Source organism: Temnothorax longispinosus, chromosome 7, assembly GCF_030848805.1.
Source record: "Temnothorax longispinosus isolate EJ_2023e chromosome 7, Tlon_JGU_v1, whole genome shotgun sequence".
NCBI classification, from domain to species: domain Eukaryota; kingdom Metazoa; phylum Arthropoda; class Insecta; order Hymenoptera; family Formicidae; genus Temnothorax; species Temnothorax longispinosus.
The window spans coordinates 313841-332578 of record NC_092364.1 but is presented as its reverse complement, the minus strand read 5'-3'; the positions used below and the strand labels follow the sequence as shown (position 1 = coordinate 332578).

At 36.8% G+C, this 18738-nt stretch overlaps 5 protein-coding genes and 1 long non-coding RNA gene across 19 annotated transcripts in view; 3 read left to right on the top strand and 3 right to left on the bottom strand.

The window, feature by feature from the left end:
* The first annotated feature begins 13 nt into the window (after positions 1-13).
* LOC139816510 (uncharacterized) lies at positions 14-4479 on the top strand. 2 transcript variants are annotated; one of them, XM_071784089.1, is made up of 7 exons: positions 14-505; positions 609-770; positions 861-1090; positions 1170-3102; positions 3165-3263; positions 3425-3474; positions 3567-4479. In XM_071784089.1, the coding sequence occupies exons 1-7, from the start codon at positions 426-428 to the stop codon at positions 4421-4423; spliced, it is 3411 nt and encodes a 1136-aa protein (XP_071640190.1). In that variant the 5' UTR covers positions 14-425; the 3' UTR covers positions 4424-4479. The 2 variants fall into 2 exon arrangements, with proteins under 2 accessions (XP_071640190.1, XP_071640191.1); XM_071784090.1 differs by having other exon boundaries at positions 14-518; positions 845-1090.
* LOC139816546 (uncharacterized) lies at positions 2918-3706 on the bottom strand. The gene is made up of 3 exons (XR_011733034.1): positions 3565-3706; positions 3145-3471; positions 2918-3058 (listed from the first exon to the last, which is right to left on the bottom strand). It is a non-coding gene; the product is annotated as an uncharacterized lncRNA (long non-coding RNA).
* A 72-nt stretch (positions 4480-4551) lies between the features above and the next one.
* Positions 4552-5991, bottom strand: Mrpl42 (mitochondrial ribosomal protein L42). 2 transcript variants are annotated; one of them, XM_071784131.1, is made up of 2 exons: positions 5858-5991; positions 4552-5333 (listed from the first exon to the last, which is right to left on the bottom strand). In XM_071784131.1, exon 2 carries the CDS (start codon positions 5331-5333, stop codon positions 4980-4982), a length of 354 nt encoding a protein of 117 aa, XP_071640232.1. In that variant the 5' UTR covers positions 5858-5991; the 3' UTR covers positions 4552-4979. The 2 variants fall into 2 exon arrangements, with proteins under 2 accessions (XP_071640232.1, XP_071640231.1); XM_071784130.1 differs by lacking the exon at positions 5858-5991 and adding an exon at positions 5474-5704.
* Positions 5860-9007, top strand: Med19 (mediator complex subunit 19). The gene is made up of 4 exons (XM_071784123.1): positions 5860-6917; positions 7042-7198; positions 7282-7381; positions 7526-9007. Exons 1-4 carry the CDS (start codon positions 6731-6733, stop codon positions 7808-7810), a joined length of 729 nt encoding a protein of 242 aa, XP_071640224.1. The 5' UTR covers positions 5860-6730; the 3' UTR covers positions 7811-9007.
* Positions 9008-9358: 351 nt separating this feature from the next.
* Positions 9359-13345, top strand: Glurs-m (putative glutamate--tRNA ligase, mitochondrial). Its single transcript, XM_071784104.1, has 9 exons — positions 9359-9613; positions 9777-10011; positions 10381-10576; positions 10681-10895; positions 10984-11206; positions 11536-11696; positions 11784-11947; positions 12027-12184; positions 12268-13345. The coding sequence occupies exons 1-9, from the start codon at positions 9496-9498 to the stop codon at positions 12346-12348; spliced, it is 1551 nt and encodes a 516-aa protein (XP_071640205.1). The 5' UTR covers positions 9359-9495; the 3' UTR covers positions 12349-13345.
* LOC139816508 (diacylglycerol kinase eta) overlaps positions 12697-18738 on the bottom strand; it is a 37558-nt gene continuing 31516 nt past the window's right edge. For 11 of the 12 annotated variants that reach the window (XM_071784076.1, XM_071784075.1, XM_071784077.1 and 8 more), the window contains one exon: positions 12697-18033. In XM_071784076.1, the coding sequence (XP_071640177.1) occupies positions 17737-18033 (297 nt within the window). In that variant the 3' untranslated portion in view covers positions 12697-17736. The remainder of the gene's footprint in view (positions 18034-18738) is intronic. The other variant, XM_071784079.1, reaches the window with a different exon arrangement.

The following is an 18738-nucleotide window of genomic DNA, read 5'->3' as shown; positions in this document are numbered from 1 at the left end:
GTTCCAAATTTTAAAAAGAAATATGGCTGCTGTATCCGCAATGAACTTGCAACGTCCTGGTATTTATAACCTTCAAATTCAAATTTGCCTTCAATTAATGTTTTGTTACACGAAAGTTTGAATCTCTCGATTTGTTGGAGCGGCTCGGAACTCGGAACTCGAAACTATTCGGAAATTCGAAATGGGAAGTAGCGAGATGCATCAATCAGTTGATCGATCATCAATCAGTATATTGTGATCTTCACTTGCTGTTCACGTTGTGTGTGTTGTTCATCGTTCATTATTGCAACAATGGAATGTGTATAAAATCGAACAACTGTCATACTTGAAAGTTCAAGTCACCATATCATACCTCAGCGGATATTATCACGTGGTATACCGTATACAATATTAGACGCTTCGGACAAAGACGAGAGAAAGAGAGAATGTTGTCGACACCAAGAACAAAAGGTGGCCTATTTTTGGCTTCATCCCTCTGCGATGGACTTGAGGACAATAACATAAGGTAGAGGATGATTGTCAGTGTCACAATTGCATCTGTGCCTTGAACTTGTTGAGAGAATATTGAAAAATTATTAATTCGACTTGTAAATGTTTTTTCTATGCAGACAAGTGGCAACGCTTTTGCTAAACAAAGACGCGGATCCTAATGTCTTGATTCCAACTCACGGAGTTACTCCGTTTCATTTAGTTATCGGCAATGATTCGGAGGAATTCGCGGATCAAGTGACTAAGCTGTTCCTACGTCACGGCGGCAATCCCAATGTCAGGTATGAACTCACTAATAAACTATAATAAAATATAATTAAATAACGACCCCTTCTCGTATTTATGCAAACGCAAGTGCGATATATTTTTAGATCAGCAGACGGGATGACTCCGGTTCACGTAGCAGCAGCCTGGGGCAGAATAAACATACTACGGTTACTTTTGGCGAATGGCGGTGATCCGTTGTGCTTGGACAATGACGGACGCAGTCCGTTTCACTACGCCTTCGATGGCAAGTACTTTAAAGCTGTGACGATGCTCGCGAATCACTGTGAGAATATTCAAGACGAGGATGATGAACCAAAGTACAATATAGTACTTGGTAAGGTGTCAGCATGAGAGCACTTAATCCACAGATAATGTTCAATTACTATTTATTATCTTTGCTCTTAATATTGCAGACAAGGTTTTAGTTGCTAATGGAGACGTAATTGCCGAATATGTTGCATCGAGAGATACGGTGATAGATGTAGATAACGTGACGCGGAAGAGTGCACTTACCGATTCTTCCAATTGTCTTCCAAAGCCAGACTCCTCCTCGATGATTGTAGACTTGAGCCGTGTGCCAGATATACGTGCTGTTGTTGAAACTAGATACGAATCGTCAAATAAGATGGATTTAGATGGATGTTCCTTTAGAACTAATCATATGTCGACTGTTCAAATACAGAATAATCTTTTGCAATCTGAATCTAAGAAAGGAATGCCAAATTACCCGTATTATGTTGATCTCGATGTTGACTTTGCGAATCTCCATCTTTCCGATGTCATGCAGAAGGAAAAGTGCCTCGTCAGTCAAATCATTAATCATCTTTCCTCGTCGTTAACAAGTAACTGCAGTATTAATGAGACCTTATACAATTACAAGAGAAACAAACAAGAGGAAAGCAGTACTGCAACAAGCACGTCCGACACGTCTGTCCATCTAAAGGGAGATGCAGATGCACGGTATAAATATAAATATAAATGTTGTCAAAGAAAATCAAAGAATTTCCAATGTAAAATAAACAACAACCTTGAAAAGAAAGATATCTTGAAACTTGGCACCCCGAGTACAAGAAGACAATACTCCAAGTATAACGTACAAAACTCTCCCCAGAGAAAGTGCAAAGATATCTCTGGGAAAATTTCTCAAACGCCAACTCGTATCCTGGATAATTCTATCATTAGCATGTCACCGAACTTTAATACACCTAGTCATAGAGAGAGAAGAAACACTCGTAAAACTTCATCAACACCATCGAATATTTGCAATGATTCTATTGTTAGCAAATCGCCTAATTTTATCCCAGTTTGTATGAGGAAGAGAAATCTAACAAAGACGTCATGCGTGGATTCCCAGAAATTATTCAAGAAATCTCCCAAATACGAAACTCAACTGCAATATTCTGAATTTAATTGGTACAAAAAACGTGTCGCTCAATCAACACCAAGAAGAAAGAAACGATCGATATACAAGTTTCACTCTGGCAGAAAAAGATTGGATCCTTATCGCCATCGGTATGAAAGCGACGTCACTTCTGATGAATTTATTTCGAATAATAGTAATGATATATTAAAGCCAGTTGATTTGAATAAAACAATCTTTTTCGAGACAGCTGAAGATACAACTCGCTATGACATTCTAGATACGAGTACCGCGCGCGAACGTCCGTTATCAAATTTTAAAAAACATTCGAAAATAAAACGACAAAATCAATATAATAACCATTTGGCAATAAAGTTGGATGAAGGAAGATATGACGAGAATGACGTAACAGACAATAACAGTGATGTAAATCTTTTCGACGCAAATAGCAGTTTTTTTAATCAAATTGCGAAAGAGAACGAACCTGTTAACAATTTTAGCAATAATAAGAAATATGTTAAGTATGAAGATAATGAAGTAAACGCAGGATTTATAACAGTCAGAAAAAATATATTTAATATTGACAAAACACTGGAAAAATCAGTGGACATTAATAATACAAAATCTGCATATACAATTGAGTCTGATTCGTTGCGTAAGGAAAACTTTGTAGATTGTGTCGATTGTGATACCAAGAGATTATTAAATGAAGATTTAAATATGAATATAAGCAAGACTTGTAATTTACATGCAAAAAATTGGTACAGTGATAGATTACACGTATCTCCGTTACGTAAATCGCCTGTGGAAAATGATTCACTGCCCGCTACGAATTTACCTACATCTATACCTATACCTGTACGATGTAAGAAACAAATTTATTTACCGGATTCCCAAAAATCATGTTCCTCGACAAGTACCGATTCCAAGAAGACAGGTTTACTGAAAGCAAAAGACTTGGATATGTATAAAGCTGAAGATAACTCGTGAGTATATCTTAAGAACAATATCGTTGAAAGAACAATTACTTGAATGTTGTGAATTGCAGGTCTCTGCTTTCATATATCAGCACTCAAGAATACAAATATGAAGATCCAGAAGAAGGTGTGGTTTTATTAGAACGGCGACTTTGCGTTACACCATTTAGGTGAGTTTAAATTACAATTACAATTTTCGTTTTTACTTAATCTGTAATCTGCATTAAGTTGAATCGTTGAGCCATATCGCACTCGTTTGTTTGTTTGTTTGTTTGTAACAAGGGGAAAATCAAGTTTATCAAGAAGTTAATCTTATCAAACAATTTTTCAGTACTTCCGATAGAAGTGAATGTGATGTCAGAAGTAAAATGGCCATGTCTGGTAAGTTGGAAATACATAATTTTTATGTTATTATTAATTATCTTAAAGGATCATTATATCGATAGCATTGAAAAATAATTTGGCTATTACAGGTGCTGCAAGTACATCCATTTCTCATCCAAGTTTACCAGAAGAAATACTATTTATCGATGACGTTGCTCTTAGACGAGAGCTTAGACAGCTTGGCGATCAACCTGGCCCAATCACTAATACGACTAGGCAGCTTTATCAAAAACGACTTTTGCGTTTAAAAAATATCAAGGATGCTAATCCTGCTTCATTCGTGCCAAATCTGCAGAATGCTCCAAGAAATCAGACCTCAAGGCTAAGCAACGAAATCAGACCTTATTTAGAATTTGGAGATTGGTTAAGTCACCTGGATACTTACAAAAGTCTGGAGAAGCAAGTATTTCAAGAATTTGCATCGCCAGATCCGTCTCGAAGATGGCGCGAAGGCACATCGAAAACATCTTTCACCTACTTGCTATTAGATTCGCGTATAACGCAGGATCTACCAAATCGCAGTGTTCACCTTACACAATCAGAAGTTTGGTCAATTTTTCTTGGTGCTATATTTTACATTGGTAAAGGCAAACGTTCCAGGCCTTTCGCTCATCTCTATGACGCTTTCAAGACATGGGTGGATGGATCGATCAGTACAAATAGAAAAATCAACTGCATTCTCGATGTGTGGAACAGCGATCACGGGGTGATCTGTTTGCATGTTTTTCAAAATATTATCCCAGTAGAGGCTTATACGAGAGAGGCCGCCATGATAGATGCAATAGGAAAGGAACATTTAGGAAACTCCAAAGGTGGAGAGTACTACGGCATTGCGGCAACGTGGAGCATGCAAGAAAAACAGAAATTTGGTAGATACTTATTGTACAAAGCTTTACAAATTTTTATGCAGGAGGGAGAGCGTCAGCTCTTCCCTTACCATTTGTAATGCAACCGAAGCAAGATGGATGTAATATAAAAAATCAGTTTTAAATGTCGCATCAGACTTAATCTATGTAGATATAAATATGATGTATATTAATTTTTTTATGTGCAGATAACACGATGTGACGATCGTAATGTTTCCACCAATTTTATTTAACGAGTTTGTAGGATACATAATGATTGTGTGCAATTTGATAAAATAAATATATATATTTATACGTATGTAAAATATTGTTGAGGCAAAGAATGGACACTGCTCCGCGAGCTGAGAGAATTGCATTACAAAAGTACAAATAGACCATATTAAGATCATGTATGTAACGACTGCAAAACGTACGTCCGTTTAACTTGTAACACAAAAACGTGGAATCATGATATTGTATGTGAGTTCTCGCAAGAAATGGGCACACCAAGTATATATGCAGTTAATTTATACACAGACAGATGTGACAATTATCTTTGTACATTTACATGTTTTGCAAAGTATAACTACATGTGTAAGGAGAATTAAATAAATAGTACTTTTTTTTTGCCAAAAAACCTCAAATCCTTCTCGAATACTATAAATATGGCCTGTCAGGTTCCGTGTCTTTTGCTTTCTTATCTCTGCTCCTAGGATACCACCTGTGCTTGGTGGTGTATGTGATTTTTGCCAACTCTTCCACGATCTGATATGGCTTCTTCTTCCTAAAAACGTCCGCGACGTCTTTGTCTCCGATACACAGTACGGCGGTGTCGGGCTTCTCCTCGGGCAGAGGTAAAGAGCACTCGTATGGAAACGGTTTCTCCGGATGCCAGCAGACAACCATGCGATCGTCTTCCGTAAATATTACCGCTTCCGAAGGTAGAGTACTGTATTTGGCGTGTCTCGCGAAGCGGACGCAAGCTCGTATGGTGCGTAACACAGGATTCATCTGCGGTGAGAAATCATGATTAACAACACTCACTCGTTACATTTTAACTCGTCAACAAATACAATTAATCGCGCAACATAACAATCTTCCATAGTAACATTCTCAGCCGTTTTAAGCAATGGTCAAGTAATTCATCGAACCTCGCGCTGTTTTAGTTTCGTATTTCAATATCTATTTATCTTCATGGATTTTTGCGACGAGGAGATTCCGATTTGAACGCCTGACCTAACCTCCTTGTTCAATCGCTAGAACACGAGTGCCCGAACACAGACACGAACCACGAACCAGGAACCATGTACCGTTTGGCGTTTACCGAGCGAAACGTTTGACCCGTAGTTGAGTTGTATGTATGTACTTTCTCAGGGGGCAGCATCAGGCCATGATTTCCGGTGGCTGCTCTCGTGCCAAATAGGCTATTGTTTCCACTTTCCACTGGTATATATTTTGTATTTTTGTAATAAATAAATAAAAAAAGTGGCCGCTCTCAAGTTTCTCTCTGTTGCCATACAGGCCATACTGCTTACAGCTTACAGCACGGCAGTTACGGCAAGAAAAGCCCACGCAGGAATCCGCATCAACTTTATACGTATATATACATGTGTATGTATGTACATACATACATACATAAATACATATGATCTACCAGGTTCATTTCATGGTGTATGAAGGGATCAAGGTGTGGAGAGTGCGTGCGTGCGTGGCTAACAGTCACAGTAACGACTGTGTGCGAGGTGGTGCGAGGACTGCAAGAGTGCGAGGTGCGAGTGGTGCGACTGATGGCTGATGGCATGGCACTGATGCGAGGAGGAGAGAGCTGAAAGAGTCTGTCGCGCGTCGAGGAGAATCGAGGAGCGTCAGAAGCGTCGAACAGCGTCGAATGGATCCGATTAGCTGTCCTGCGTTTTCTATGTTACCTGCGTAGAGCCTGCTGTACAGGAACGTTATCGGCCAGCGAGAGCGACGGAGGAAAGCATGATAGCGGTGGATCGGCGGATACGGTCGTGCTGAAATACCTGATTCTCGCGCGCTTTAGCAAAGTTGTAAAGATCGGTGGAGTGTAGACTTGTAGAGTGTGGAGAGAGTCATAGAGAAGGATTCCGGAGCGTCGACGTGCCTTCAGAGTCGCACGGCGATGCGAGCACGCCACGATTTCTTCGCGAGCAAACCTGATCGCCTTTCTCGCCTTTCAGCGGTCAACGTCGCGACGTTGCTGAAACCGTAGATCAAGTAGCGCGGATCACTTGGCCATTCTAACCGAGCCTGGAGTGTCGAGTCTGAAATTCCAGAGATCTAACTTTTCTCTCTTTCGCGAAAAAGCGATAACTCCTCTGTGCCTGCAGGAGGTGGTCCTTGATTGCATTACTTTTGGTGAAGGTGCGCAAAATTGAAGCGACAGGATGATGATGGGCGATCAGTTTCGCAGTAAAGTGGAGCAATACTCACCCAAGTCCTCGCCAAGAGGAGCACGGTCTCCAGTTGTATCTCGGCAAGATTCTACGGGAACGCTAAAGACAACCATTTCTCTCGGGAAGAACCCTTCCATTGTCCACAGTGGGCCGTTTTATCTGATGAAGGAACCTCCAGGTAATGAGAGAATCGTAAAAATAGAAAGGGGGAAAAAAAATCAATCTATAAATATATTAAAATCTTTTTCTTCTTTTAACTCGATTCAAAATTGTATATAAATAAATGTACCGCTCTCTTTTAGGGGAAAGCGAACTCACCGGAGCAACAAATTTGATGGCTTATTACGGCCTAGAACACTCCTATAGCAAGTTCAGTGGGAAAAAGCTCAAAGAGCAACTGTCGTCTTTTCTGCCAAACTTGCCTGGTATTATAGACAGACCTGGACACCAAGATAATAGGTAATTTAAGTTGCACAAGAGTGTCGAAACGTCACAAGTTCGTGATTGTACTTGATGTTTTCGTCTTTTTCTTTCTTTTTAAGCTCACTAAGGTCGGTAATTGAGAAACCTCCCATAGGCGGTAAAGAGCTATTGCCTTTAACGAGTGTACAGCTTGCTGGTTTTCGATTGCATCCTGGCCCAGTAAGTATTCTCTTCTTATCTTCTTACATTAAATATATAATATATATTTAATTATTATTAATATATCTATTAATATATTTCTTTCCTAAAATAATCAAGTACGTGTGCAACGTGCTAAGTAGTATACTTAATATAACTTTGCAGCTACCAGAACAATATAGATACATAAATCAAGCCCCTCAGAGAAAACACAAAAATAAGCATAAGAAGCACAAGCACAAGCCTGGGGAGGTGCTCAGTGGACAGGAGACCGCGACGACGGACGTAGGTGGTTCCGATACGCATGAAAAGAAGCATAAGAAACAGAAAAGACACGACGAGGAAAAGGAGGCTAGGAAGAAACGAAAGAAGGAGAAAAAGAGGAAAAAGCAGAAGCACAGCCCCGAGCATACCGGCAGCCTCACCCCGTCTCAGCATTCCACCTCGTGATCTCTAATCTGTCCTTTTCAATTCACGCCAAATTTTTGATTTTACACGCAAAATATACCACAAGTATATATTTATTTGCGCTAGGGCTGTAAATATATGGATAATATGATGTACGGATTAATTATATACGTTTGCGCAAATAGACATGTTGGATTCGAACCTCGTCAACTTGGATGGGTATTTTTTATTGAGATTTGAATCGTATTTGAATTTGTATCAACAGTCGAACAATTCAGGGTAAATTGATTAATCGAATCTCTATTAGCAGATACTCGTATTAACATCCGAATGTCCCGACCATATTTACAGTCCTGAATTACGCGAAATGTAAGTATATGCTTATTTTTTCGTTAGGACGTTAGATGATATACGACAAGGAAGAGAATTCTACGTGCAAATCATGTTCATGTATATATACGTCGCGTTATAAAGTAATAACAATTTTTTTCTTCTTCATTCGAAGGATTGTGTATCAGTCTGCTTTTATTAGAGCCGGTGTAGACTTGTGAAAAGCTTTACACTTAACGAAATTGTTTGCTCAATCTTCCTTATTATTTCGACGTTATTAGACGAACGTCACAATTACATGCGTTAGAGTGGAAAGGTTCTCCTAGCTAAGCGGAGCTAAGTTTCGTCAAATCTTGGCGCCAAAATCAGTAATGTGAAGTCCGCGTTTTATTTTTAAAACAACCCTTGCATATTCGGAAATTGCTTGGTGAAAGGGAAGTGTAAAATATGACCGCGTGTGACATATACATATACATATACATATAATGATCGTGCGCAGGATACGGTTGTCCCGATCGCGCGGTCACTTATGCAGCATCGCATTATAATTTGTAATACGGTTGTATCGTCACTCAAAACTAGGATGTAAATATACGTAACGAATTAACGAAAGACTGTGTAAAGAGAGAATCATCCGATCAGCAGTGTCCACTGCTGTTTTCTGTTAAGTGCTCGTTTGCGAAGTTTATAAGTAAGTGTACATACAATCTACGTGCTTAAGCCCGATACGATGGGTAGCGTAGAGAGAGAGAAGGTATATATCGAAGAGAAGATGCGAATCTAGACGTAATATTTATAAGATTCGAATCTAGATGTAATATTTATAACGCGAAAGGAACAGAGAATTAAAGTGATCGATTTCGCAACACAGCAGTTGAACGCTGGAATCGTCCAAATTTCTCGACTCAATTATCTTTCATTCATTCTCCCTGCAACGACGTAACAAGTGTTCGAACCCGCGTTCGTTATCCGGAGACAGCGAAAATAGAGATACCCGCAGCTTTCAATACCTTCTAGGACATAGGAATCGTCAAAATTATCAGCGGACAGCGGAATTATGTATGTATCTTGACGCAAGAAGCGATCAACATAAAGTTGTCGCGCGCGAATTCAAATGTTCAAATTCACGCGGATACTGAGAAATGTGCTACACCAGCCGTACTTTCGGCACTCATCAGAACTTGGAACCGGGCGAAGCGGAGAGCTAGGTTCCGCCGTTGTCCGTGTTGTCGTCGTCGTCGAAAGTGTCGAAACCACGTGGTCGAACCACGTGGTCGAAACCAAATTCGCGTAGTACGCGTTGCGTTGCGCACAAGGCACAAGGCATAACTTCGCGACTCGTTGACCATCGCTGATCGTCGTTGACGAGTGTTGACAAGGTCACGTTGCGAACAAGGATGCAGTGTAGCGTACTCCGCGGTCTCCGCGGCCTCCGCGCGATGAGTTTCCAGCTGTTGCAGAGACGCCTCTTCAAAAAGTACCACGTGAGGGTTAGATTCGCGCCCAGCCCCACTGGTAACGATCGTCGTACCGAAGAAGAGGTAACCGGGTTATTACGGTTTCCTCTTCTCTGCTCTTAATTTTGTTGCCGAGGCAGTACCGACACTAATTTCTCGGTTCTCTGCCTCGTCCTATATAGAGCGCCGAGTCTTATATTCACTTTGTGCTCGTTTCTCAGGCCACTTGCATTTAGGAGGATTGCGTACCGCGCTGTACAATTATTTGTTCGCACGTAGCAATAACGGCACGTTTATTCTGAGAATAGAGGACACCGATCGGACAAGGACAGTTCCTGGGACAATAGAAAAACTCCGGGATGATTTGCTGTGGGCAGGGATTATACCCGATGAAGATCCTACCAGAGGTGGTCCTGTGGGCCCTTACTTGCAGTCCGCGAGGCTTGAATTATACAAGTATGTAAACAGAATTTGCTATTTCGCAATATATATAGGTATTTTATTTTTGAATAATTGCAAAGTGGCAATCTGTCAGCATCCTGCTAACGCTGTTTCCTGGAAAACTAAAACCTAGAATCCTAAATAATTTCAGTCTAATACTCTAATGGCTGCGTTCAGCCGATACTCCGCTAGCCTAGCAATCGTGAGCAGTCGCTCGTTTTCGCTCGTTTCCTCTCCTTTGACCCAATGGATTAAAAGGAGAGGAAACGAGCGAAAACGAGCGACTGCTCACGATTGCTAGGCTAGCGGAGTATCGGCTGAACGCACCCAATGTATTCAGTCTTTTCTATATAATGTACCTTACAAATCCATTATTCGTTCCAGCGAGCAAGTACTTAAACTCTTGAACGATGGATCCGCTTATTACTGCTTCTGTACGGAAAAAAGGCTGGAATTGTTGAGGAAAGAGGCGATCAAGTGTGGACAAATACCCAAGTACGACAACAGGTGTCGGCATCTTGCTGAGGATAAAATTAAGGAAATGCTCCTGAAGGACTCGACTTATTGTATTAGATTTAAGGTATGTCTCTTTTAAACTTATATAATTTGATCGACACAGATCGACAGATAGAGACTGATGGTTGTAGATTTATTTATAGCAGTTGCTTTTGTTGAATATCTCAGTTGTCGTCCATGCCGGAAGCCTTTCGTGACATAGTTTACGGAGATGTGTTGCATGATATTACCAAGTCTGAAGGAGATCCAGTTATCATAAAATCAGATGGCTATCCTACTTATCATTTTGCAAATGTAGTCGATGATCATTTTATGGAAATATCTCATGTCTTACGGGGTGTTGAATGGCAAGTTTCTACGCCTAAACATATTATGCTTTATAAGTAAGTATATAAGTAGTTTTATTTGAGATAATTAAATCTCGTATAAAATTCTTATAATTAGCTGTATTATAAATTTTATCTATTACAGAGCACTTGGCTGGGATCCTCCCATATATGGACACTTACCTTTAATATTGAACGCAGATGGATCCAAGTTGTCGAAAAGACAAGGTGACATAAAGGTCGAGTCATTTAGGAAACAGGGTATTTTTCCATTAGCGTTGTTGAATTACGTGATAGGGGCTGGTGGTGGTTTCCACGGAGAACGGCAGAGCCAAGATCTTTACAGTTATCAAGAATTAATTAAACAGGTAATTGCTACTGGAGGAAAACAAGTTTCTTCTTATATAAAATGTAAATAGTCCAGTCGCCTGGTTGATTGAGCATTTTTTCGAGGTTGATGGCTTAAATTGATGTTTTTTTTTTTTTTTTATTGAATCGACTTACGAAAAAACTTTACAAATTCTTGTTCTACGACCCAAAAAACAAAAAAACATCATTTTAAGCCATCAACCTTGAAAAAATGCTCAATCGACCTGGCGACTGGACTAAAAACCCTGTGTATAAAACTTGACTTATGCATGTCAGAAAACACATGTATATAAGTCACATATCACATACATTCTATTTTCCATTCCAGTTTGACATCAATAAAATAAAATCGAGTTCTGGCAAACTTATGCCTGAGAAACTATTGGAATTTAACAAATTGGAAATGACAAATTTACTACAAAATGAAAAAAACCATAAATTTTTTATTGAGAGAATTAAAAAATTAGTGTTAGAAGCATTCGCCGAATGGTATGTTTAATTCTATACATACATCTATAAAAGCATTGTTAAAAGTATTCTTACTCATTCAAGAAATTTGTATCATTTCTATTTTAGGAAAAATGATGGAAATTTGCAATTGGATGATAATCACATATTAACTACATTAAAGTGGGCACAGAATAGAATATCGACACTCAATGATCTCGTCAAAGAAGATTTAGCATTTTTATGGATTGTCCCATCTTCTATGCCAAATGTTAAACAAGCTGAATGTTCAGGTATTGATATATCTCTCTTCGCACAAAAAAGGTATCGAGTCCCATTTGTCAAAGCAGTCATTACATGTTATTATTTCAGACGCGATTAAACTATTGAACGCGGAATTGGTTGAAATAGATGCTAGTAATTACAAGACTGATTGGATGGCGCCGTATCTGAAGAATTTTGCCAAGAAGAACGGAGTTCCATTCGCTGCTTTGATGAAAACTCTGAGAAGCATTATGAGCGGCGTAAAGGTAAATATAGCACCCGAATTTACTTTTATTGTGGGAAAAAATATCAATATGTGTAATACATATATAAAATCAATGTTTCATAGGTCGGACCACCTGTTGCTGAAATGATGGAAATTTTGGGAAAAGACAGAACGTTGTTGCGATTACAGCGTTGCGTTTCTTGAGAATTTATATATGTTATTTAATTGTAAATTGAAATTTAATTGTGCTTGTCAAAGGTAAAGGTAAAATACGTTTTTTTCATATATACATACAAAAAATCTGCAAAATGATGTGAATTTTCGTCGGTATATTGGATTAAATTGCTAATATGTTTATTATTAGTTTGTGTGTGCGTGTGCATGTGTGTGGGTGCGCGCGCGCGTGTTTATAAAAAAAAAACATAAGAATGTATACCTCAAATAACATTAAGCAACAAAAATATTAATAATTTTATAATATTACCATTTGTCACATTTTTTACAACTTTTGAATAGCTTATTAAGAAAATAATGTAGAAACTCGGAACTATAGAACTTTGAGATTTAACTTTATTATAGAATAGTGATTTTTTTATACACATCGTGAATAATTTGTAATATTTATACACTTAAGTACAAAAAGATTAATACATGTAGAAATAATGCGTAATTATCTTGACGAAAATAGATGTATAACAGATTGAACACGTTTTTATTCTTAATAGCTTTTTCGATACAATGCGAGACTTTCCTTGTACATACAACACAGGATTTATAACACATGCATATTCAAATGCTTGGAAAGCACATTTGATATTAGCATTGTAGTTTTTAAAACAAAATCTGAAAATTTCATAGAAAAAAACATGTTTTATAGCAATAATTAAATTCTTTGATGAAGAATGAAAATGGAGAAATTGTAGATAAGAATGGTGGACCAAGATTAGATGTCTATTTTGATTACAATAAAACAGATTACTAAATTGGTATTTATTAATGTTGCTACATTAATATACTTATAAATCCTGTTATTGTATCAATTTCAAAATATTGCTTGATAAATTACCAATTGATATGCCTGGTATCATAACGATTCTGAATTGTTCGGACGAAATATTATCTTTCCTCGAAAGTTTGGCTTTATTGTGTAAAATCATTATGAAACCAATTTTAATACAAATATAAGTCTGTGCTTGCGTAAGGCCTGTGTTGCTACAAATAAATATTTTTTCCTTAATCTCCAAAATAGTATCTGTACATAAAAATAATACTAAATGAGTAAATGAATACAAGATTCTTTATACCTTTTAATACTCAGTTAAAAAGACAGTAAAATTGAGTATTACTTAATGAAATGTAAATCCTAAGTTGTCTCCAGAGTGCAATTCCAGAATAGTGTAATCAAATATAAGTTATAATCAAAATTGAAACTATATAAACAAAGGTGGTTGACACAGACTGATTTATATCTTCATGTATACACATTTAAGCTTATATACAAATCTTAATGTTAAAAAACTTGACATATTTTCATCTTAAGACATAAGAAAATCTTATGATTAAAATAAATCTTGTATATTGCCAAAATATTCGGATAAATAATATTTTAATATCGTAGAGACGATAACTTCTCTTGCATTATAGATTAGTTTTTATCACAGTAGCTTTAGATTTATGTTGTAATTTACTTATAGTCCTACTCTGTGAACCGGAGATTTCCTATGTCTTCTGGATGTATAATATATCCATCAATCTATATACTATTTTCAATTTAAAACTATTATAAAATGTATCTATCAATTGTTTAAATCTTTAAATGTATTAAGTATGTATGATTTTAGAAAGTTTTATTAAAAACAAATTAGTCGAAAAAGCTGCAAAACAGGAATATTCATATTTACCTGGTGAATTTTTCCAACGGAAAAAAATAAAAAATTGTAATAACAAAATAGTTTAGAATTTTTCAATCTCTCTCACGAATTGTTTTGATCAACAAATATATATTTAAAACAGTTTTAAAAGTTTTCAGATTATTCACTACAAACAAACGCAAACATTCTCTAAAGCAATGAATTTTAAAATCTAATTCCATATGTAGAATGTATATATAATACCACTGCTTTTATACATATATTTCGAAGATTATTTAAGAGCCAGTGATAACCCTAAAACAGGAACGTCTAAAATTAACGCACAACTAAAGTATAATAAAGAAAGAAAAGATACATTGTATATCTTCGCACGTCTGCTCGTCCATTTAGAATTACATAATAATAGCATATTTAAATCAACGGATCAAGCGGTCACGCAAAATTTATCACAGATAAAATGCTCCCGCGAACGCATACATAAAAAAAAGTATAGGATACGTCCCAAGTGAAAGAAATGTTTAGAAAAGGTACAGGTGCAAGTAGGTTCCTAGAAAACTCTACGAATACCTACTATTCTTTTCAAACTCCTTCGGACTCATCTTTGTGTGGATCCGATTACATATACATTATTAATAATATAGTAAAACGGCATATCCCTAGGAACAGTAGTTGAATACGATTAAATATGTTTGCTTGTATATCAATACACACACACACACACACACACACACGCACACCTTTCCAACATTTCATCGTAAATTGTGAGGTACGTTTGTCATTTGTTTTATTTTAATAAGTATATAAAACAACGTGTACACACTCTGGAAAGGAATATGTGTATATTATAATAATACGATCCTTATTATTATACACGTGTGGGTTACGCACAATAATACGAGATTGTCAATTCTGTATACGTTAGTAATCTTACTGCAGAAATATCTGAGGAATACACATGAGATATAACAGTGACAGAACTATCGCTATATACATATATATAAAAAGGGAGAGAGCAGAAGACTTAAAGTTATAAAAATTGACAGGGTATTAAATAAATATAAAGATTACGGTTTAAAGTGTTAGTTTTAAGAAGGCATAATCATTTATCTAACTTATTATTTTCTTTCCTTCTCTAGAAAAATTGATTTAGTTTTTAGATATTCAATAAATTATTTCCAAGAGAGAAATAATAAAATTACATATAAAAAAAGTTAATTAATATTACTTGAACGTTATAATTCTGAATGATTTTTAATTCTTCCTCAAAGATGCATTACATTGTATAAATTAAAAGTTATCAAATATAATATTATTCTACGTAATACTGTATTACATTATTGCAATAATGTTATCTATTGAGGTGCAACGTTTTGTCGCATGATTGTAATGACATAGTTTTCATAAAGTTACATAAGACAAAAACACACACCTGTAGATATTGCAGTCACGAATTATATAATTTCGTATTTCTAAATTAAAAATGAAAAGAGGATAATATGCAATGTGATTAATGCATGTAACATTCATGTATATGTAACATATAGACTTTACGTCCGTTTTCCTTGTCTGTATGTAAGATTTAGTGACTCCTAGCATATAGGCACTTTTGTCCTTTCAGATATAATACATCGAAATGTAAAGACATTTTTTTTCTGTTGCGCAAATGAGCTGTTAAATTAAGTTCGTTAGTGTCTTGTATTAAAAGACATTGTATAAAAGACAAAAATAAGTAAATCGTCATAATGCATTAACATTAGAACATTAGAACCTGTGGTAATCTACATCGCTTAAATAAAGAGTTTACATTCTTCTGTTACGATAAGAATAGCATTCTCTGTATAATTATATAGTAATCGTAGTTTGATTAGACTTCGTTTTAAGTTTCATTAGCTAATATCATCGCTTGTATGTTGATTCATATTATTATTTGTTTTATCGTATAAGACTAATTGTAAGTGTCTAAGTGTCACTACAATATGTTCATCTATTTGTAACTGTGAGAACTACGTACTACGTATTACGGAATGTAATACTAAAAGTGTAATACAAATACGTTTTCATATCGAGATTTTTTAATTATCACATAATATCGAAGTAAGGACATACGAACAAACAACTGTCAGAAAGTGGGAAAATTGCACTGCAACTTGTTCGATTGTGAATATGATTATAGCAATAATATTTGATTTTTACGCTGATAGAAAATTAGCAGCGAGCGACTCTATCTAAATAATTGTACTGTTACACGACCAATAATCGATTATTGGAGAATGTTACAGATAATACAGATTATAAAAATAGATAAATTTATAACTCAACACAGATAAGATAGTGAAGACTAGTTTTATTAAGGAAGCAGGGTAAGAAGCTCACAAAACAAGGAACCCAACCTGCGAATCCGTAGGAAGAAGAAAAATATTCTTATTATATACACAATAACTCTTTTGCCAACTTTTTAGAACTACTATAGCATACATTTTGCATTTCTAGCTCTTCTCAATTATCGCTTTTTATTGCCATAAGGAGATATATGTAAATTCACTTTCATATACATCTTGGCCCAAGCATTGCTTTTCGAACTAATCATTAACAAACAACCGAATTAAACAACCGAGAAAGCCAAAAATCTGCGTGTATAATTACAGGATTATACAGTCCTGTCATCACATATTATCTATATTATCTATAAGTAGCTCGAAAGTCGAAAGAAGTAATAGAAGACGTAATAAGAGACGTAATAACAGTAAGAAGAAGTAATAGTAGACGAAACAAATTGACCGAAATTGACAAGTTAAAGAATACAGATATAATATAAATTGATTTTCGTGAAAGACATAAGAAACGCTTTCCCAAGTATGCGGTACTCGCGAGTTTAAAATATTCGTGCCGCGTGTAAGACTCATCAATTTCAAACGGTAGGAATACACGCAGCAGTTGCTAAATATACCCGAGACATTGTAAGTTATCTTAATAATAGTCAGTGATATAAAAAGTTTGCTATTTTACAAGGAATATCTACTCCGTACGTGTGTGCAGTTTATACGAGACTTTCGTCTTCGTCATGGATTCTATAACGTCTCGGTAAGAGAATTAAGTAAAATACATCCCCTTGGGGGATGATGCGTCTCATATTTTGTACTTTGTACACGCACGCACGTACACACAACACACACATACACACAAAAGTGTCTAGATATATAAATAGAATTGCCCTGTAAATTTGTCGCTGCATAACAAATTCAGCTTTTGCTTCTTGTTAGTTCTAGTATGTGTAGAATAGATATTTGGCACAGGCAAAGTGGTTTCCTACCATACAGTAACAGTCAGCTTAGAAGGATACTTTCTTTCCACAGTAATATTTACCGTAATGAACATTACCCTTTCGTCTAATACCCACGATGTCACTTGGGTCGGGAGAATTGTGGTTAACATAATTAACGTTTTAGGGCAAGAATATAATATGTCTATCCATCTATCTATCCTCGGATAGACTTATTTTGTGTGTTATGAAAGTTCTCTTTGTCAAGTATTCGATTCTAAGCTATCTTCTTCCGTCCTGTCGACTTATAATAGCGCATTTGGAATAAAACTTCAGAAACACGGACTCTCTTTCGCTACTGCCAGCTACCTACCTACGCGATCGTATTCCTCGCTTCGGAGATGCAGAATTTTTTTGTTTCTACGTGAACGCGACTCACAATCAGTGACGTGTCTCAATGACTCAATTGTTGAGGTCATTGATGGCCTGTAAAATGCGTTTAACATGCCCCACCTTGGTGATGCCCAGCTCCTTTAGATCTCGACGGGCTAGGGTCAATAGCTCTCTACCGCGTATATCGTGAGACACAAATTTCTCAGCGTATTCTCCCAGCTGTAGATTCTCTAGCCAGGTGCACACCTCCTGCACGCCCCACGTCGTGACCTGATCTCGTGCCGGATGACCCGCGCCGCCCGAGTTGCCAGCGAAGCGACGGAACTTTAACCAGAACAACCCTCGATGACGATTTTTTTTATCTCCCTGCAGATCCAGAGTTCGAGATGTCGGTTAGTACACGGTTAGTCAGATTAGTAGTAAAGCGGTATGCAGGGTATGCTATTTTATACGGCATACGTTAGAGACATCATGCTAATCATATGCAGGTGGAGATTTGCACTCGGGATTACGTGATAACGAATTCGTTCAGGCATACTAAGGTAGCTCTCTCGAATGGCCTATGGTCGTTTGCGATAGTGTGATTCAAAGTCGCGCAAGTACCGCAGATATAGACAGACACTTTCGGTATATACATTAATGAGACAATATATATAAGATATTCCATTATATATTTATTGCTCTGTACTTTATAGCAAGATTTGTATACATTCGCTAAAAGATACATCTCTCATGAAACTCATATAAAATCACGAAAGTTCCCCTCTCGTTGTTACAGCGCTAATTAAACAGTGCAGCAAACTCTCGCGAAATCATGAGAAACAGCGGAGGCGCGATAACAAAAGCAAAAGTATCATAGCTATTAGCTTGCGTATAATTCAAGTGCATATACTCGGATGTGTTGCGTTATGTGTTGCTAATATAACTCAAGATAGGTAGCTAAGCGTCGCTAAATATCGCACAATATACGTTACGTCTCATTGTAAACTATAATAGATAATAGAACCGCAAGCGAGAATAAACAAATAAAAGCTAGGCAATCCCATCTCTCTCAGCAGATGTGATACATAC